Here is a 22,163-nt window from a genome sequence, read left to right as displayed (position 1 = left end):
GCAAGGACTAGGAGTTACACTCCCTGGATTCAGATTCTGCCTCTGACCTGTATTAGCTGGGTGGATTGTGGTTAAATTGTTGAGCCTCTATGCAGTGTCTCATTAAAATAAGTCATAATACTGTATCAATACGTGTATAGTGCATAGAAATGCCTGGCACATAGTATCAGTAATTGCTCATTTAATGTTCGCTGCTGCTGTTTTCATCATCATGATGATCCCCTTTGTTTTTCCAGTAGTAGGGATGAATTTGTACTGATGAACTCATGGATTCCTACCCAGCATTGCCTTAGGAAAGATGTGCTTTTCAGATTGTTTGCTTAGAGGTTGGGAGTAGTAGAGAACACAGGATGAGATAACTGGTTCCTGGTTTCACTAAACAAGTACACTAAACCTGAATAGCCATTTTCGTGATATAGAACTTGCCATTTAAAAAAATATATTTATTTATTTGGCTGCGCGGGGTCTTAGTTGCAGCACGTGGGATCTTCATTGAAGGCATGCGGGATCTTTAGTTGCGGCATGTGGGATTTAGTTCCCTGACCAAGGATCGAACCCAGGCCCCCTGCATTGAGAGCGCGGAGTCTTAGCTACTGGGCCACCAGGGAAGTCCCTAGAACTTGCCTTTGACAAAGTCTTCTAATGAGTCTTCATTTATTGTACATCAAGCAGATCCCCTTTCCTTTATGTCATGAGGGTATCAACCTGACTTTTAATGTAAGTTCATTAAACATCTTATCCCTGAAGTTAACCTCCCTAAAGGATCTTATATAAACTTTGAAGTTGTTTTTCACATGAATAGACTACATGTTTTAGTAGGCATTTCAGGATGTTTTGGAAGTAATCATCTACTAAAGATGTGTTGTGGGAATGTGGTTTTCCTTCCCCTCGGTTTTTAATGTTCTTCCTGGAGGTATATGTAACTATTAAGACATTTTTGAAAACCACACTGAATGATAATACGCTTCTGCTTACCTGAAGCCTCTTGAGAAGAATCTTGCAGTTTACTGAGCTTGTTAGATTTTAAATAGATTATTAGAATTTACAGAAGATGAGACCAAATATTAAACATACTGCTGAACAGGTTTTCGCCTCTCTCCTGTCTCTCCTCGGCCTGTTTTGCTGGTCTTTTAACATTATGTAAAGAAGAGAAGGAAACTGATTTTCTTTCTAATGCATGCATGTATTTTCTCAGTGAAATGTAACATGTGTTTAGGTGTTATTTTATATAAGGAAACCTAGGCTTAGAGACATGGAAGCTGTTCAGGATCACATCTACAGAATGATGGAGTTGACACTTGAATATGTGCCTTTCTAGTTCTTTTCCAACATGTGCTATTGCCTCTCCAAATTAGAAAGCTCAGACAACTATGTTCTTGTTAACAAAATATTTGTTGTATACAAAGAAAAGAGTAATGTATATAAGTGTAGTTCCAAGCTTAAACTCATGTCTTCCTCTCTTTGACCTAAAAATGCTTCCATGTTTAGTTCTGAGTATATAAGGATGGAATAGAACTGGGTGGGATGTGTGTGTGTGTACAAATGAAGGGTCCATTGAGGAAAAATGGATTATTAGAACGGTGTAGTCCCTGAAGATGTGTACTGTCAGAGATTGTCCTGTGCGGTTCCTTTATTTGTTTATCTTTAGCAGAAAGATTCATACCCGGGTTAGCCATCATAATTTGAAAGCTTGTGCAAGGTTTTGCCTGTAACTAGGTCACAGACAGATCTTTGAGGCAGAAGAATGCTTTTCATTATAGGGACCTTCCTCAATGGACTTCACTGCTTATTCTAGTCTCTTCTCACAGTTAAAGATGTTGTGGGAAATTAAAAGAACTGTTTTTTTCTTCTAGATTAACTGCTGAAGTACTGATCGAGTTCTGTGTTTCTTCAATGAGGAACTACAGGCTGATCTTCTGCCATAATCTCAAACAGCCATAAATGACAAAAGAATGCTTGCTCATTGAGGGTAGCTGGTGCAGAAACCATTTTTTAAACTTAGGTGTTTAAGTACTCAAAGGTAAGTTTCCACAATGGTAACTATCCCATACTTATATATCCACAGAGATTTTGGAGTTTATCTACTATTGCTGCTATTGGATTATTAACTTAAGGTTTTGTAGTTATTAGCTGGCATCAGTTGTGTTAAAGAATGGATTTTGCTTGTCTAAAACTATTTAAATTTATGGCATTTTGCTGCCCCTAAGTTAATTTCTACTGTTTCTGTAAGTTAGATGGATTTGTTTTCCAGTCACGATGTCTCTTGATCCAGTGGGTACACCTGTTATACATATGGACCTTATTTGTATAAACTTTAGAATATTGAGCTTTTTTTTTTTTTCCTGCTCTGTTATCTTTCTCTTGTAGTATGAAAGGAATTGTTTCTCTGAGGTGATGAAAAAAGCCCATTTTGTTCATTATCAACTTTTGAAAAAAGTTTTCCTTTCCTTTAAAAATACTCCTTTCTCCACATAAAATAATAAATGATTATTTTATTTTATTTTTATTTATTTATTAAAAAAATTTTTTTGGCCATGCCGCACAGCTTGTGGGATCTTAGTTCCCCAACCAAGGATAGAACCTGTGCCCCCTGCAGTGGAAGCGTGGAGTCCTAACCACTGAATCTCCAGGGAATTCCCATAAATGATTATTTTAGAAAATGAATTTTTTTTGAGATTACTGTATTTGTTCTTTGATGCTTCATAAATTGGAAACATTGTTTTCTCCCACTGCTTCTTTATTGATCACAATTCCTGCAAAGACAAATTATTTATTTCTTCTGAACTAGCCGGGCTATGGAAGTTTTTCTTTTGAATAATTATGAAACAGCAGGATTGATAAAAGAACATTTTCACTGAAGGTTGATGACTAGAACTGAAAAATTTCCTTTGTTTATAAAGACATATTATGGCTGCTCTGTCATGTAGAAATAAGAACTGGTTAATCTTGTCCTTATTAGCCCATCATTTTTTAAAAAATGATTCTCTCCTCTTTGGGTGCTTATGAATTGAGTGGTTAGATGACCTTCATAGAGCAGAGTCCAGAAATGATTAGGTTTGGCTTTTTACTTGTGTGGTTAATAAACTTGGTCAGTAAGGTCCTGTTGGAGCAGAATTTGCCCCTTACTTTGTCTTTGAGATACTAACGTCCTCTGCGAAGTTTAATGATCAGTTTTGCCATTGTTTGGTAAATATACAAACACTAAAGGGAACATTCAGAACTAACTACACATGGTAGAGAAAATGCTTAGATGATTGTATTGAGCTTTATTTGTAGAACACACTATGGGCCTGGTAACTGGAACATATTTAATAGACGAGAACACATTCAGGTGTAAAGCCTTTTTCTTTAATGTACTTAGTCATATTGCCACCTGTTAATCATTATAGTCTTTTTTTTTTTTTTTTTTCTTTTATTTGGCAGAAAAGACAGCTTTGATTTCTGGCTGCAAAAAAGATATGAGGAAGAGCTCCTCCCCTTCCTTGAATAACTGCAACTCCGTTCTTGCTAACAAAATATTTGGAATTCCACTTGATGAGCTGCAGCAGGGAGGACATCCAGACAATGAGGTTCCGTTCATAGTCCGCCACGTAGTGGACTATATTGAGGAACATGGTATACATTTCCTTACTTTGAGGGCTAGCCTTTGTTTTAATAAACACAACTTATCCATTTTTGACCTTGGATTTTTTTTTTCGGTATTCAATGTCCAAAATATAGTGAGGAAAAACAATGGAAATTCTTTTTAACATTTCAGTGTGTCTTTATTACTTAAAAATCATATACTCAGAAATGCCCAGTTTAGAGCATATTTTAGTGGGAGGGGTGATAGTAATATTTTTAATGGATATAAGGGGGTGGGATAAAATAGAATATCCCTCAGGACAGAGATAGTATACGTTTCTAGATGTGTAGTTTGGAGGTGGTTAGCCCAATCAGGGGAGCCAAGAACGGCTTTCCCAAAGTATGAGTATATTAAGTTGATTGGAGAATGAATATATATGGTAGTTGAAGTTGAAGCTTATTTAATTTTTGCCTTGAACTAATGTAGGAGGTCTGGAGCAACAAGGACTTTTTCAAGTCAATGGAAATGCTGAGACAGTGGAGTGGCTTCGGCAGAGATACGACAGTGGAGAAGAGGTGGATTTGGTTAAGGAAGCAGATGTTCCCTCGGCTATTAGTCTTCTTAGGTTTTTCCTTCAAGAACTTCCTGAACCTGTTATCCCTGGCAGTTTGCATATTCACTTGATGCAGCTTTCTCAAGGTAACATAATTTGAATCTTATCAGTCAGTCGCTTAACATTTAATTTCAAAGTCTTTACCTTTTAGAAATCTTGACATATAAGCAGTAATTATAGTAATTCTGAGATTAATTTCTTAATTTCCCATTTGGGGACATATGCCCTTTGGGGCTATATTATCTAGTTAAGGGAATTGCAACCTCTTAGATTCCTGTAGTGCTATTTACTTTTTATGATTGGTCTTAGTAAGCCTAAGATACATAGTGATAAGGAGAAGGAGGAAAGGCAGGAGACAAGAACAAAGAGTAGGAGGGAAGAGGAAGAAGAAAAAATATATGTGTGGCAGAATGACCCATAATAGTCAGTGGTGTTGGTTAGTGGTGATGTTACTATGTTTATCCTTGGTTTGATAGAACATCCTAGCAAAAACCAGAAGACAGCTTTGATTCTAAGTTTGGAATATACCTAAAGCTTTTCTTGGACACCTGCCTGAAGGAAATAAAATATCAAATTGGACGTCAGACTACAAGCCAAATAAAGAAAAAAATTGGTTTGTTTCTGTTGGGTTAGTTTTTTGGTGGTGACTAAAAATAGGGCTTAGCTGGGATGGACAAGAAAAATAAAGGTAGAGGTATGCAGAAAGGTAAAAGAACCAAGAAGTGAGGAGATGCTTCTTTTCCTTGAGCCAGATGGTATTCACTGGTATTCATGTGTACATAATGGAGTGACATGCTTCGTTATATAGGAGAATTTATGAAGTTGGCATATAATACAGTTGACTTTTGAAAAACATGGGTTTGAACTTACATACATATTTTTTCAATAAATTTGTACTACAGTACTACATGATCTGCAATTCGTTGAATCCACACATGCAGAACTGTGTGGAGGGATATGGAGGGCCTGCTGTAATGTTATACACAAATTTTCAGTGGTGTGGAAGGTCGGCATCCCTAACCTCTGTGTTCAAGGGTCAACTGTATAATACGTTTCTAGGATTTTTAAATTATTTTTTCTGGCTTTTGTGTTATGGAATCTCTTTAATTTTTTGAATTGGGGCTTCTACAGAAATTCAGTGATGTTAAAAAAATTATAACTACTTCCTTAATCCCTATCACTGTCAGAGCTGGACTTTTTGTATGTTTGTGTGTATCCTTAAGCAGTGTATGGGCAGAGAAGGAGGATTTCCTTTTGAGAGTATTTATCCATCTTTTTCTTACATTTAAACATGAGCCTGTATTAGTGGATGCCTCTTATTTGTGTGTAAAGGTCAATACAAAGATATTTTATGATCCTCTTATGTATGTTTTCCTCTGTACAGCTAGATAATAAGGCTCACTTTGTACTTGCTCTATTCAGGAATGGTTAGCCTGATTCAGTTTTGTTCTTTTATTGTGCCACCTGGATCAAAGAATAGGTTTCAAAATGAAGTGTCATCAATAATGTCACCTTTCTTTCTTTTTTTCTCTCAACAAATACTATATTTTTTTGTTCTGAATTTCTGAATCCATTTCAAATTTCTTTTCTTAGGAGTAGGAATTTTTTCAAATGTTTATATTCAGTCACCTAATAAGCACTTTGCATTCATTAAATATATAGTGAAACTGATGTGTTAGAGTTTTTTGAGCCCTTTTTGTGTCTCTAGAGCCATTCATTTTGTTTTTATAGTGTTAGGGTTCCATTTTCCCTGTGTTAGCGAATTGTAGACAAGTCTTTTAAAGTTCCAAGAATCAGATAATCTTTCAGTTTTGACTGAAAATTTATAAATGAATAAGTGGAATAAGATTTAATGATGATAAAGTTACTGCCTCTCATTGATGCTACCAATCAGAAGCTATTTTGTCAGTAAGATTGTCATTTTGATTGGTATTCATTTAAAAGTATGACAGCATCATGCACTGTGTTATTTATGGAATTGCAATATATATCTTACTAATTAATTATTCTTATGTCAGCATTCACGTGTGAAGGAATTTAGGCATGCAAAAATGCTTGTGGCCCATTTGTTATAAGAAATCCACCATTCTCCTCCATTCCCCACTTATATAACCATTAGCATGGGTATGTATGCATGCACACACACCCATATATACACCCGTTTCTTTAATAGCTATGCAGATAGGTGTGGCAGTACTTGAGGTGATATTTGCATTTCTGTTGTGGTAAAATCTATGTCCTCATCCTTCAATAATTCTTTTGGGAAGGTGTCTAGGTCTCTGGAAAAGTTCCTCTCTCCATTTATTGTAGGCAACTATAATGTTAATATTTTAATTGACGTTCACAAATACATGAGATTAATGCTTTTAAGATCATAGAGGCAGCATGTAGTTGCATTTGAGTTAGTGTTCTTTAAAAAGTGGTTTTCATTTTCTGTGGTAGCAGGACATTGCAAAGTGGCATTTCTGGTGTGGTTTGATCTTTTATTTAGACCAGGATTTCACAACCTTGGAACTCCTGATATTTGGGGCTGGATAATTCTTTAGTATAGGGGCTATCCTTGAATTTTAAGATATTTAGTAGAATCCCTGGCCTCTGTCCACTAGATAGCACTAGTACCCCTTTCCCCCAAGTTATGACAGCCATTCGATTCATTGTCAGATGTTACCAACCATTGGTTTAGCCCATGATAGTTTGTCCATTTACTTATACATTATGTTTTGGTAGAAAACACAGTTCACAGTTCTGTGAATTTGTTGTAAAATTTACAGAAACTGTTAAAATGCTTGAAAGAATTCTTAGGGGAATCTTCTTTGATACCTACATATATTTTTCCTGGTTATGATCGAACTAGGAAGTAGGCCCAAAAGGAAAAAAAATTTAAGCGGGTGTCTTTTTAATACAAACACACACACGGAAATGCTCCTCTGCCTTATTTGAAGACTGGTAGGTATAAATATTTTAGAAGGAGGCTGGTAGGTATAAATATTTTTGAATACTAGAAGTGTTCACTAACAAAAGTAAAGCAGCATGAACAGTATTTCAAGCAAAACCAGTATAGCCCACGATCTTACCACCTCATCAAGGCAGCATCTTTTTCAGTTATTGTGTATTTATTCAGCTTCTTCAACTAACTTATAGAACCCCTGCTGTGTGCCAGGCACTGTTCTAAATTCTGGGAATGCAGAAGTGAACAAAACCGGCTAAAAATCTCTGCCATCATAGAGCTAAAAATTCTAAAAGGGCATAAGGAGAGTTAGAGGAAAAATAGATGATAAGCAAAATAAATACAAGGGTATGTTAGATGATAAGTGCTATGTAGCTAGAGAGGATGTTATGTAGAATTTGTCATTGTTGATGTAGTCATCATTTTGATAATATTAATTGCATATATTTTTTGAGTTGATACACGTGATTTTTCTTAAATAATCCTTTTCTGCTAAATTTAGGTTGTTAAAAATTTCCACCAATTGTAGTCATGGTAATCTAAAAAACATTAATTCAAGGACTGTTCCAACCAATTATAAAGTCAAAGTACCTGGGCAGTTGGTAATATTATGAAATATTGAAGAATTCTTATTGGTTGCATTTTAAATTTTAAGTAAAACTCATGTGACTATAGCCTTTTCTGTAAACATCTTAGAGTTGTGTTATTTTGCAGAGATGGCCAATATTATGATCATAACCTTTTACCAAGAATTTTTTTCCCTCAAGAATTAATTTTTAAATTAATTTTAAGAACCTCGAGAAAAATAAAGAATGAAATATAATTGGGTTAACTTTCTCTGTTGGAGCAATAAATTACTTTATTTTGAGGGTAACTCTGAGAAATTACTTCTCCTAAGTGGGGCCCTCACCAGTCAGGGAGTTGATACAGGCCTAATTTCTGTTAATGAAAACTCATTGACCTAAACACAGGGCCTAGCTTCTGGTAGTTGAAAATTCATTTGGTAAACAGAAAACAACATCAACTTAGAGGAGAAAAACAACTTAGAAGTGGAATTCGTACTTATTTAGTTCTGTTGATATTGCTGAAATTAATTGTTCTTTTCAGAATGTTAAAAGAAGAAAGTCTGTCTCTTATTCTGTTCCTTCCTTGTTTTTTCTTTCATTCTAATACTATTAGCTGTTTAAATTGCTTCTCATCTTTGCTTGTTAGTGGTTGGTGTTGACTGATATTGGCCAGTGCATTTTGACTTCTTAGAGTTGGCACTAATTTGGAAACACAGGTACAGTCATGCAAGAGACAGTATGATGAGAATTTAAAAAAATAGAGAATTGGGGCCAGTGAGTAATAGATGAGGAAAACATCCTCCAACAGTTGAGAGGTTGTGTACCTTCTCAAATTCTTCCAGTTAATAAGTGAAATGCAAAGCCCTGAGGCATTTGGCCTCTAGTAGAGGAAGTGGTTTTGTAATTGTTATAGTAAAAGGGTTATATGGGTGTAGCAGTGTGAACCTGGCAAAATATCTGAGTTTTGCTCTTACTTCATTAAAGAAACCCGTCATTATGTTTTATAGATTATAATAACGAAGATGAATTTGGAAGAAAGTTGAGGTTCCTCTTGCAACAGCTTCCACCTGTTAATTACAGTTTGTTAAAGTTTCTGTGTAGATTTTTAGCCAATGTAGCATCACATCATGAAGAAATTTGGTCTGCAAACTCTTTGGCTGCTGTCTTTGGTCCAGATGTCTTCCAGTAAGTTTTTTCACAAATTTTTGTTTGATTAAAAAAATATATATATTTGTGAAATAGAATCATTGTACTGTCTCCCAAGGGTCATAGGTTGCTTGATGAACCATTATTTTTTATAGTAGATCTGATTAATCCTTCCAGCATTTCTGTGAACAGGGTACAAGTTAGGTAGGCTTTACAGATGGGAAAACTGAGGCACAGAATGATGGCATAAATCGCTCAGGTCTATAAAGTGACTCATTGCTTGTCTTCAGACTTTACCTGTGATTGATTTAAGAACTCTCAATTCAGTTTGGACTTTTATTCTTAGTATTTACACAGATGTGGAAGATCTGAAAGAACAAGAAATAGTGAGCAGGATAATGGCTGGACTTCTGGAAAATTACTATGATTTTTTTGAGAATGAAGAGGAAGATTTTTCATCTAATGATTTGAGTTCAATTACTGAACAGGTGAGAATATTTAAAATATACTTGGAGGGAGTTTTTGTTGTTGTTGCTTTTTAAAGAATTTGCTCTTAAGGGCTTGGCCCAAACTTAGGTGGAATTTTTAAGTACTAAACTGGAAGTAATTTTCTTGATTATTATATGTAATCATAGGTGATATATCCATGTAGTATATATGAATGTGATCTTTTTTCTGAACAACTTCTTGTCCTCAATTTGGATATGGAAAAGTAATTGAAACCAGAGTGTATGGTAGAGCTTTTGTGGACGTTTTTGTGTTTTTCTTCTGTTAAATTAAGCATTGTTTATTTTGTAAGAATAGTGTGCTTTTGTTTTTGCAAAGAAACTGCTTGCGTAGAGGAATGCAGGCAAAGGTTGAGAATTAGAAGGTAGAAAGATTGAATACAAAGTTGACAGAAACTTAAAAATGTTTTTCTTGATTGAAGTACCAAGTCAGTATAGCAGTGCAAACATTGTCATTAATGGGAAGCATCAAAAGAGTAATAGTTTAGATTACAGATAATGTTTTAAATCTTGTGACTCTCGAATTTAAAACCCATTTCTCAAACATTATATTTTGTTGTTACTGCTATGCCTTGATGGTTGAGACTGCAGAAGGATCCTAGTTAGTTTCTTCTTTTTTACAATTAATTAATTAATTAATTTTTGGCTGCGTTGGGACTTCATTGCTGTGCGCGGGCTTTCTCTAGTTGTGCGAGCGGGGGCTACTCTTCTTTGCGGTGCGCGGGCTTCTCATTGTGGTGGCTTCTCTTGTTGCAGAGCACGGGCTCTAGGCATGCGGGCTTCAGTAGTTGTGGCACGCAGGCTTAGTAGTTGTGGCTCGCGGGCTCTAGAGTGCAGGCTCAGTAGTTGTGGCGCACGGGCTTAGTTGCTCTGCAGCATGTGGGATCTTCCCGGACCAGGGCTCGAACCTGTGTCCCCTGCATCGGCAGGCGGATTCTTAACCACTGCTCCACCAGGGAAGCCCCTAATTTCTTCTTTATAAGAAATGATAATATTGATTCTGACTAATTGTAAGTGACTGTAAAGCCACATTAATTCAGACGTCTCAGGTTTAGAATTTGTGATATAGATCTGGAGGTTTTTCTTTTGTGCTTAAGTGAAATGATTTGTCAAGCAAACTTTTATATTAAAGCCAATGATGTATTTTGAGTGTGGGGTGGGGCTGCTACCTCTTTTTAATGACTAATAATTCACCTGGTTAAAAATAAACAAGGTAAAATACACAGTAAAATGTCCTGTTCTTACCCATGCCCACCCTCTTCCTCTCATTGTTTTTTTATGTGTTTTCCAGAATTTCTTTATGCAAATATAAGTAAATATTTCCTCTAAGTATTTTTTAACAGGAAAGTAGCATACCATATACACTATTCTGCACCTTATTTTTTTAAATCAGTTAACAGTGTATCTTGGTGATGTTTTATTGGAATGTAGAGAACATATTCGTTTTTTTAAACATCTGTATAGTTCCCTATTGTATGGATGTAACATATAATTTATTTGATTCATAGTACCTGTATCCACTTGAAAAGGTGATAGTATATCCCGGTTTTCTCAGAGTAGTCCTAGTTTATATTTGCTTTCTAATGTAATTATTAGTTGCTCCTCTTTTCACTCAGATGTATCCAGGTTTAGATGATTAATTATATGGTTATGCTATTTATTGATGGACAGTGGATTACATCCCTTCATTTGTTCTTAAACTATAAAGTAGCATCTCTTGAAAGTTTATCATACAGATTTTCATTCATTCTCATAGGTGTTGGCTCAGATTATATGAATTAGGAGTTTTATTTCCTGTGTAGCCCAGCTTTTATTTAAAAGGGTTTCTATACTGTTGTGAACTTTTATAGATAAGTCTTTTTAATATTTGGGGGTTATACCTTCCTTAGGTTGGTTGGTTGGTTTTGTTTTTTATTGAAGTATAGTTGATTTACAATATTGTGTTAGTTTCAGATGTACAGCATAGTGATTCAGTTATACATATATTTATGTAGCTATTCTTTTTCAGATTCTTTTCCCTTATAGGTCATTACAAAATATTGAGGATAGTTGCCTGTGCTATACAGTAGGTCCTTGTTGGTTATCTATTTTATGTATAGTAGTGTGTACATGTTAATCCCAAACTCCTAATTTATTGCCCCTCCCCCCCATTGGTAACCATAAGTTTGTTTTCTATGTCTGTGCGTCTATATCTGTTTTGTAAATACGTTCATTTGTATCTTTTTTTTTAAGATTCTACATAGAAGCAATATCACATGATATTTGTTTTTCTCTGGCTTACTTCACTTATGATAATCTCTAAGTCCATCCATGTTGCTGCAAATGGCATTATTTCGTTCTTTTTTATGGCTGAGTAATATTCCTCTGTGTGTGTGTGTGTGTGTGTGTGTGTGTGTGTGTTTATCACATCTTTATCCATTCATCTGTCAATGGACATTTAGATTGCTTCCATGTTTTGGCTATTGTAAATAGTGCTGCTATGAACATTGGGGTGCATGTATCTTTTCGAATTAGAATTTTCATCTTTTCCAGATACATGCCCAAGAGTGGGACTGCTGGATCATATGGTAACTCTATTTTTAGTTTTTAAGGAACCTCCATACTGTTCTCCATAGTGGCTGTACCAATTTACATTCCCACCAACATTGTAGGAGGGTTCCTTTTTCTCCTCACCCTCTCCAGCATTTATTTCTTGTAGACTTTTTGATGATGGCCATTCTGACTGGAGTGAAGTAATACCTCATTGTGGTTTTGATTTGCATTTCTCTAATAATTAACGATGTTGAGCATTTTTTCATGTGCCTGTTGGCCATCTGTATGTATTTTTTGGAGAAATGACTATTTAGATCTTCTGCCCATTGGTTCTTTTTTTTTTTTGATATTGCACTGCATGAGCTGTTTGTATATTTTGGAAATTAATCCCTTGTCGGTTGCATTGGTTGTAAATATTTTCTCCCATTCTGAAGGTTGTCTTTTTGTTTTGTTTATGGTAAGTTTAAGTTTAATTAGGTCCCATTTATTTATTTTTGTTTTATTTCCATTATTCTAGGAGATGAAGCCAAAAAGATACTGCTGCGATTTGTGTCAGAGAGTGTTCTGCCTGTTTTTTCCTCTAAGAGTTTTATAGTACTGGTCTTAACATTTAGGTCTTTAATCCATTTTGAGTTTATTTTTGTGTGTGGTGTTAGAGAATGTTCTAATTTCATTCTTTTACATGTAGCTGTCCAGTTTTCTCAGCACCACTTATTGAAGAGACTGTCTTTTCTCCATTGTATAGCCTTGCCTCCTTTGTCATAGATTTTTTTTTTTTTTTTTTTTTTTTTGTCTGTGTCGGGTCTTGGTTGTGGCACAGGGGATCTTTGTGGCACGTGGGATCTTTTGTTAGGGCGTGTGGGCTTCTCTCTAGTTGTGGTGTGCGGGTTTTCTCTCTCTAGTTGTGACACATGGGTTCCAGGGCACGTGGGCTCTGTAGTTGTGGCGCATAGGCTCCAGGGCGTATGGGCTCTGTAGTTTGCGTGCTCAGGCTCTCTAGTTGAGGCGTGTGAGCTCAGTAGTTGTGGTGTGCGGCCTTAGTTCACGTGCGGCATGTGGGATCTTAGTTCCCTGACCAGGGATCGAACCTGTGTCCCCTGCAGTGGACGGTGAATTCTTTACCACTGGACCACCAGGGAAGTCCCTGTCATAGATTAATTGACTATAGGTCAGTTCCTTAAGTTTTTTATGTTTTCTTCATGTAAGCATTTTTATCTTTGCTGACTTTCCTTCCCTCTTTTTCTTCTTCCCTCCTTACCTTCCTTCCTCTCCTCTCTCTCAAGTGTCAGAAACTTTTAAGAAAACAGTAAAAGATGCCAAATTGTAACTTATAGTTTATGAACTGAGGATGAAATCAAATGTGTGTGTGTGTGTGTGTGTGTGTGTGTGAGGTAAATCAAGTGAGTAGAATTTGTAACCTGAATCAGTGATCCATGGAACTTCTGGCATATTTTTTGAAGGTTTCCAACTATCATATACAGTACCTGACTTAAAAAACTTGGTTAAAATAAAGAACTGACACAGCTGTTCAAAAGTATTTTTGCTTAAAAGAAAATGACAAGAAGAGGACAAGTAGATATATATGCCTTAAACCTTTAATGCTTTTTGATACCCATAAGAAATCCCATCTTTGGGGAACTCTGTGTGCCACCTTTCTTTCCTTTATATTTTAGTTCAGCAGTTTATTTTTTTAAATAAAATTAATGGCTGCTGAAAGTGAAATAATATACATACGTTTGTGTTATTCATTTTCTACTTTTCCAAGATGATTTGACTTGTAAGAAACTGATGATGCCAATTTGATCTAATGTTTATATCTTGACTCCTCTAGTCTGTAGGGTATATCTTGATTTTGTTTTACATTGTGGTGTAATTCTCTGATATTTGTATTATCCTGCAGCTTCCTTATGTAAACTGAAATATATTCATATCTCACATATATTGCATTTATATTTCTGTATTTTTTAAGCACTACAAAAACTGACTTAAAATATATTGTGCTTTACATTAAATAGAATGATGGTTAATTAACACCAGGAAATAATGTTGAATTCTGCAAATTTGTCTGTGAATAGAAAAGAGGATGTTAGCATATTGAACAGAATATTCTCAATAAACATGGTAGTGCAGTGAGTCCTGAGAGACAGTGATGTATATTAATTACCTTGGCTCATGTTGCTAATTGCCAGTATCTATTTTCTTATCTATTTTTATTACTTTTTTGAATTATAACTGGGTTGCAAGTAATAGAAGAATAGACTTCTAAAAGTATTTTTTTAAAGCAGATTTTGTAACTTCATAACTTCACAAGTTAAAACAGATTTCATAACTTCACAAGTCAAAATTTGACTTGTGAAGCTGAATTGATCAGGTATTGAGTGAAAGTAAAATCTCAAACTCAGCACAATGTGGTTGTATTTTAAAGTTGGCATAACTTAAATGCTGCTAATTTGTTATCCACGTATTTAAAAAGGTAGGCAGACCTGGTCTGTCATGGCAGTGCTTTGATTTTTCCCCTGATTTTGATACTTGAAGGAAGCAAAGTTTATTTAGCACTCTCTACTTTTAGAGTTTCATCCCATTAATGCAAGTATTTGGCCGTTAGATCCTTTTCAAGGTAGTAGGGTTTTTTTTTCTTAATAGTTTGAGAGATGACTGGAGATGTTGAATAGGGAGTGTTTGAGAAATGACCCAGAGTTAGAGAATAGGTTGTTTGTATGGCATCCTTGAATGATTGCGAATCCAGTAGAGTGGTTTGAAGATGTAGGTGATAATTATGTTTCTTTATACATTTGAGAAGGCAGGTAGCAGCGTTCTCCACAAGCTGGAGTCTGGAGAGCAGGCATTTCACGAGGCCCTAGAGAAGGGAATTACAACAGTCAAAGAAAGAAGAGATGTAAGTATGGCTGAGGGTTTTCCATAAGTGGAGTTGAGGCAGCTGCATATGTAGGGCAGGTTCAGAATAATTTATGAGCAGAATAGAGTGTTGATAAGCAGAAAGTCAAGTTGACAAGAAAAAGATCAAGAAGAATTTTTGAAGATAAGTGTGGGGTGAGAGGGAGAGCATTTTTATATAAGTTTATAATTTTTACTCTTACCCAAACCAATTTAGTCAATTCTTACTGCAGGAAGTTAAACTGGAAGGCCTGGGGGGATGGGGGGTGGGGGTGGGAAGAAAAATCCATAGGCCATAGACTTTGTTCACGTCATATCTTAGTTGATGGTTTCTGGTGAAGATACTAGGGAATGTCAATTAATTTACATAAAGCTTATTGAATCGAATATAATATATTCAGTATAATTGAGTATAAGGCTTTTGTAGTTACTAAGAGCTATTGACTGTAGGCATAAACTGATTTTAAAATGTGTAATGTAACATGTTAAAATTGCAGTACTTCTTTACGAAATTTTTGTGTACTGAATAAATATTCCTCTATTCTCAGTTTAAATAGCCGTCTTAATTTTTTTTTTTTTTTTCAATATTCTACTCTTGCACCCAAACCTGAAAATGATATTTTCTTGCCAGTTTTTTTTTTCTTGGCTTGGATTACCAGGTAGCTATTGATTAAATACATTCTTGATTTTCACTAATTTATTAAATACATAGAGAAAGAGAATAATTTTCCATTTGATCCAGTTTAAAAACTGACCTATCATTTGAAATTTTCACCTTTGTGTATAAATCTTACCTCTCAGTAAATAACCACTTAGGCTAATGATTTTCAGTACTCGTTGATTAGGAATTGGTAGAGTATCACAGTGTAATTACCTTTCTTCTGGTTGAAGTTTTCATTTCTGAGAGTCCTCTAGCAACTGTATTTGCCTGTGTGTCAGGAAAAACACCACTGTTACATGTAGCAGTAAATTTATTCTAGGTATTGCCAGCACGTTGGGCTAGGATGGACAAAAGTACATGTTTACTGCTTAATGTTTTTAATGACTAGCGTTAATTTATAAAAAATGTTAAGACCATTTATGGCTAGTTTCTTCTATGGGATAGCTTAACAAATGTTTCTCATTTGAAAATATTTTATTGGTTTTCGTTCTCAGATATTTGTGTCTTTTTATTAGAGTGATTGTTTACTTATGTAGCCAGTTTGATAAAAGAAAATGTTTTATAGCCCCTGCCAGAAAGAGAGTTATAACCTTGAGTTGTGCTTAATGGTCAAAACAGTGAGTTCTTTCTTGTTGTAAGGTCCATTCTCTTCATGAAGAATTCAGTTGAATCATTTAGAAGTTAGCTGTCATTTTCTAATGCATAGTTAAAGACCGTAAGGCAAAATTTCTGTGCCCTTCTTTTTTCACACTTATTCTATATTAAAATCACTTGTTCAGTGCACTTGGAAATTGGAGAGATCAGTTGAAGTCTTTGTTGTAGCTGATAGGTTTACAAATCTGATTGGTTAGAAAATGAAGCTTTCTTAATGTTAATTAACTACAGCATGCAGGCTTTTTCATAGTTTGCAGTCTTATTCATATTCCTAGTGATATAGTAATGTAATCATTACTTCCTGCTTTAAAATGTTATGTTTGGTTTGATATTTTACTCTAATATGGAGAAGTTGGCAGCTGTTTACTTTGTAAGAGAAATTGGTCCTAGGAAATGAAGTGAAAAATGAGTTGTATTTAAATTTTTCTTAGAATAGTATGTCTTTCTTAGAATAGTATGTCAGTTAACAGTTTCATTAAATTTTAATTCTCATTTAATTCTATCTATATAGGTTAATGAACTTTCTGAGGAAGAAGAGGAAGATGAAAAGCTGGAACATATAGAAGAACTTCCAGAAGAGGGTGCAGAAAAATCAGATGACATGCCAGAGGTGGTACAGTTAAGGATGACTGAAAACATCCTGGAACCAAATAGTGTTACAGCATCAACAAGGTAGTATTTCAGTTGAAAGGACTTTAGTTTTGAGCATTTCATTCTAGATGTAAGTTCACTCAAGCACTAAATCACACAGATTGTAATGGTATATGAAAGATTAGTTTGTATATGAAAAAGAACAATAAGAAAATTTTAAAGAAGCAACCTCGTTAAGGAGTTTTCAGTTATTAGCATTTATACCTTTCTTTAAAAATATAACCTCATATGTATATTTCCTCTTAAAGTTTATTTGTTTTTGTATTATTAGTGTATTAGTTGGGTTGGGTAAAATTTCAGAACCTTTGGAAGTAGAATTGCTAGAGAAAGATACAGTGGTTGAGTTGACTATATTTACAGGTCCTAGTCTAGAACTAGATTGAACTAGGCTGTAAGGAGAGGACTCTGTGATCCTTTAAGATAGTGCTTTCCAATCCTTTCCATGTATAAAGTGATATTTATAGGGCGTATTGGGTAAACTTGGTAAATGTGGTAAGCTGGAGGCACTATCCTAGCACATAGCTGGGACTATTGGACACACTGTTTAGGAAGCATTAGAGAATTTAAGAACTCCCTGTAGGTGGCTCTAGGTTTGCTAAATTCTGTCCTTTTCTGTAAAGCTCCATGGTTTTCTAATTAGGGGGACAGTTATTTGTTTAGGCCACTAGATATTTTTCATTAAATTTGTGTTCAATAGAACGGTGGTTAAAAAAGCAGAGGAAATAATTTAAGAGTCAGACAGCAAAATGTCATTTAAAAATAAGTAGTAATTTAAGGGAAGAACTATTCAGTGTCATTTAGAAAAATTATAAAGTAGTTTAAAATATACTTCTAAACATAGCTATTACATTTCTCTATGGGCCTCTAGATTTTTATATTATGTATAGTTTCTTCAGATGTGATTATAGTTATGGTATATTAACAAGTTTATTCACTCTTTTGCCCCGATTTAGCTTGTTGTTTGTGCTTTTCTATGTTTACATGACATTCTTTACTATATTTTAGTTATATATTGCAATATTTATAAGCTATATGTTAAATTATTTAACTGTATCTTAATTATATATTTACTGTCATTCTTTTTTCTGAACTTTGAGTTATTCCATCTACCTTGTCATTGCTATACTACTATACAACCTTTGTTCTTGGGTCCTTTTTTCCTTCTTTTGACTTATTTGGATAAATTTATTAGGCTCAAAGAGTAAATTTTTCAGTGGCTTTTGATAAGTATTTCCAGACTACTTAAAAGACTTGGCCATTTTGCATTACCATTAGCAATATTTTCTTGAGCACCTGAAAACAATAGATTTAAATTGGGGTTCTTTATTTTGTTAATTTAGAGTTATGCCCTCCAATAAGGTAACCATTAGCTAGCTACATGTGGCTATTTAAATTTAAACTTAAAACAATTAAAATTAAATAAAATTTAAAAATCACTTCCAGGGACTTCACTGGTGGCTCAGTGGTTAAGAATCCGCCTGCCAGTGCAGGGGACACTGGTTCAATCCCTGGTCAGGGAAGATCCCACATGCCATGGAGCAACTAAGCCCGTGCGCCACAACTACTGAGCCTGCGCTCTAGAGCCCGCAAGCCACAACTCCTGAAGCCTGTGCGCCTAGAGCCCATGCTCAGCAACAAGAGAAGCCACCGCAGTGAGAAGCCTGCGCACCACAACGAAGAGTAGCCCCCACTCACTGCAGCTAGAGAAAGCCCATGCAGCAACAAAGACCCAATGCAGCCAAAAATAAATAAATAAATTTATTTAAAAAAAAAAATCACTTCCACAGTTGTACTAGCCACATTTCAAGTGCTCAGTATAGCCATATATGATTAGTGGTTACCATATTGGGCAATGCAGATATAGAGCAATTCTATCATTGTAAAAATTTCTTTTGGATAGTGCTGATTTAGAGAGCAAATTCATTAAATCTTTTTATATATTTAATTACCAGCAAGGTTAAATATTCTTTCAAATGCATGATGCCAATAGTTTCTTCTTTTTGATCATCTGTCTAGCTTTGTAGAGGATCCTTCTTCCCTCCAACACAGTCATTTTTTTTTTTTTTTAATTTTTTAATTTATTTTTGGCTGCACTGGGTCTTTGTTTTTGGGTCTTCATTGCTGCACACGGCTTTCTCTAGTTGGGCTAGTGGGGGCTATTCTTTGTTGTGGTGGCTTCTCTTGTTGCAGAGCTCAGGCTCTAGGCGTGCAAGCTTCAGTAGTTGTGGCACACGGGCTTAGTAGTTGTGGCTCACGGGCTCTAGGGTGCAGGCTCAGTAGTTGTGGTGCACGGGCTTAGGTGCTCCGCGGCATGTGGGATCTTCTCAGACCAGAGCTCGAACCTGTGTCCCCTGCATTGGCAGGCAGATTCTCAACCACTGTGCCACCAAGGGAGTACCAAACACAGTCATTTTTAATTAATTATTTATTTATTTATTTTTCGTTTCTGCCCAGTCATTTTTAGATGGAATCATTAGAGATTGGTGGTAATCAGGATTCCTTAATTGCAAGTTGTAGAAACAGATCTTGGTTAATGGAAAGAAAAAAGGTAATTTATTAGAAGAATGCTGGATAGGTCCCAGAGTTGAAAGGAAAAGCAGAGAGAAGAACATGGCAGCTTTGGAGAATTTAGTAACAGAGGGTCATGGAAGAATCTCTTCAGCATGTGGCTGTTGCTGTGAGATTTCCAATTACTTCTTTTCATCTGTCATTCTGCTCAAGAACAGATTCCTGTGGGATAGCAGGGGAGAAGGTCTGGCCTAAATTGGGTCATGTGCCCATCCCTGGCCAGGGTAGAGCTGGGTCATTGTAATTTTTTTTTTTTTTTTTTGGTGGCACAGGGACTTAGTTGCTCTGCGGCATGTGGGATCTTCCTGGACCAGGGCTTGAACGCATATCCCCTGCATTTGCAGGCAGATTCTTAACCACTGCACCACCAGGGAAGTCCCTGGGTCATTGTAATTTATGCATGTACCAAAAGTATTGGATGGAGGGAGGAGCTAGTTTGCCATAGAAAAATGGGGCTAATACCAAAAGAAAGGGATAGGGATGTGAGGCAACAAAAATAGATGTGTCTGTCACAGTGGTCTTCTAGATTTAGTGTTGATATCTGTAAATTTCAGTTAATATTTATACATTAACATTTTATTTTATTTTTGGCTGATTGGTTGCATAAAGGTAAAAAATACATTCTTTGATATCCACCTTTGATGAAAGAAAGGTAGGGGAGAAATATCCTAGAATGCACAGGGTCTAGAAAATAGGGAACGCTTAATAAATTCATTTTAGGGAATTAGTGGATACTGTATTACATGAAGCTAGAGATTGACCTTTTGCTAACTTAACGTTTTGTCTCTTTGAGTTTTTCTCTCAGGTTGCTCGCAAACATTTTCTGGAAATATTAGGTAGCCTACTTTGTATTTCTGTGGGAAGATATATTAGAAACCTAAGGGAAATAAACATTAAGTGACAGTTTAGCGGTTCTCAAACATTTTGGTCTCAAATGTTATACTCTTACAAATTATTGAGGACTCCGAAGACTTTTGTTATATTGATTTTATACCTCTGGTTATTTACCATATTATAAATTAAAACAGCATATTTAAACTGCTGGGAGTGTTCTTTGTTGAGTTGTACTTTGGAAGACGCTTAGTATTTGTAGCTGAAATATAGCTATTTATGATCTAACAGGTTTTTTTGTTGGTAGATTTCTCCTCCTTTATTAGTTTTAATTCATCGATTCTCGAACTTTTTGGTTTAATTTGAGGACTGCAAAGAACTTTGTTACTGTGGGTTATAGCTATTGGTGTTTACTCTATTAGGAACCAAAACTGAGAAATTTTTTTAAAGTAGTAATGAACTCATTACATGTTAATGTAAAATTTTTTAATCAAAAGTAACTTTTCCAGAATCTCTCAGAAATTTTTAGTGAGAAATTTTTTAGTGGCATTGTTTTACATTTGTACAAATCTCTTTAATGCCTGGCTTACAAGATGGTAGCTAGATTCTCACATTTTCTTTTGCATTTAATGTGTTGCCATATGTTATTTTGGTTGAAGTAATGTGAAGACATTCTAGCATTACACAAGTATGTAGTTGGAAAAAGGTAGAGAATTTTTATAGCCTTTTCAGATAATTGTGGATATTCTTCTTTGACAATACACCAAAACTTGGTAAGTGGTAGTTTCTTAAAGGTTATTTGTAATGTGGAACCTGAAAGCATATCTGAATTTTTCGTACTCTGATCCATCAGTCTGTTTTGTACTTTGAGAGAATCTTTTATCATGCTTAATTTTGTGATATGGTATATTGGTTATTTGGAAAATACTGCCTTACTGAGTTATTCAGAGCTTCCAAATAGTGATATATTCTGTTATATAATATCAAAATGTATATTCTTTAATATCATTATTGATTGTGTCAAAATATCTTTAAGTATTGGGATGCTGTTGAGCTTATGGTAGAGGATACAGGTTTTCCAGAATTCTAATTTTTGCCTGAAAACCCAAATTTTATCAGTACTGTTAGTCTTGCTCATTTTTGAGAAAATTTCTGCCGGATATTCAAGTTGGAATAGCCATAGTCTGTCAGTCAGTCTTTCAAGTAAAAATGGGTATTCCATGGTAAAAGTTCATTTCTCAACTCAAACAAGACAAGCATTGTACTAAGCTGTGCAGCAGAGTTGCTTTGTGTGTACTTCCTATTTGTCACACCAGATATTAAAAAGAAGTGTACTCAAGGGCTGAGATAAAATTAATAATATGTATTACTTCTTCATCAAGGACTGGCTCCTTTTTAAAAAAGATCACAACTGGATAGTGATGAAGAATGCAATGGCCATGGTATAGTTTGATACTACTTGCCTGGACTTATGCTAAGACCCCAAGGAATCTTTTTCTACCATTGATTTTGTATCATCAAATATCAGCACAGTGAAAAAGGCAAATGTTATGAAAACAGTTTTGGTCTTTTGTTTCATGGAACACCCTTTGAGAACCAGTGGTTTAAATATTCATGTATGAGTTGTATTGATTGACTTATTTATGCATCTGTTATTTCTGTACATTGTTTGCCATTAGCCATATTTTGTTAAGATTTGACCTGAGTTGAGTGGAAAAAATGGTGGAATTTAGAGTGTGGGTAGCCTAGGGTGCATAAAAAGCAGAAGTTTTGGTTGCTTCTGAGGCTCAGTCTTATCCATGAAGTTCATGGAAATCTCAAGCTTGCTTCTAAAGTGCCTTGTATCTGTAGATGAAAAATTATTGCTTTATATTCACGTGTTTATCTAGTATTTGGCTTTATTTACATACACAAATGTTAGGGGAATCTTTACCTTTTAAAAATTTAAAGAGAGATTGGAGAGTTCTTAAAGAGTTCTTTATTTTCCCTGTGCTTTTCACCATCTTTTTCCTAGGCTGTATTGGAAAG

At 35.2% G+C, this 22,163-nt stretch overlaps 1 protein-coding gene across 11 annotated transcripts in view; it reads left to right on the top strand.

Moving 5' to 3' along the window:
* Positions 1 to 22,163, top strand: part of FAM13B (family with sequence similarity 13 member B) — a 111,735-nt gene that overhangs the window by 14,381 nt on the left and 75,191 nt on the right. For 6 of the 11 annotated variants that reach the window (XM_036849318.1, XM_036849319.1, XM_036849325.1 and 3 more), the window contains exons 2-8: positions 1,854 to 2,020; positions 3,424 to 3,615; positions 4,052 to 4,264; positions 8,699 to 8,876; positions 9,184 to 9,325; positions 14,673 to 14,771; positions 16,597 to 16,757. In XM_036849318.1, the coding sequence (XP_036705213.1) occupies positions 3,459 to 3,615; positions 4,052 to 4,264; positions 8,699 to 8,876; positions 9,184 to 9,325; positions 14,673 to 14,771; positions 16,597 to 16,757 (950 nt within the window). In that variant the 5' untranslated portion in view covers positions 1,854 to 2,020; positions 3,424 to 3,458. The remainder of the gene's footprint in view (positions 1 to 1,853; positions 2,021 to 3,423; positions 3,616 to 4,051; positions 4,265 to 8,698; positions 8,877 to 9,183; positions 9,326 to 14,672; positions 14,772 to 16,596; positions 16,758 to 22,163) is intronic. The other 5 variants (XM_036849326.1, XM_036849324.1, XM_036849323.1 and 2 more) reach the window with 3 other exon arrangements.

The sequence above is a fragment of the Balaenoptera musculus genome, chromosome 3 (assembly GCF_009873245.2).
Source record: "Balaenoptera musculus isolate JJ_BM4_2016_0621 chromosome 3, mBalMus1.pri.v3, whole genome shotgun sequence".
Classification (NCBI taxonomy): Eukaryota; Metazoa; Chordata; class Mammalia; order Artiodactyla; family Balaenopteridae; genus Balaenoptera; species Balaenoptera musculus.
The sequence above is the reverse complement of the archived record's forward strand: the minus strand, read 5'-3'. Positions and strand labels throughout refer to the sequence as shown.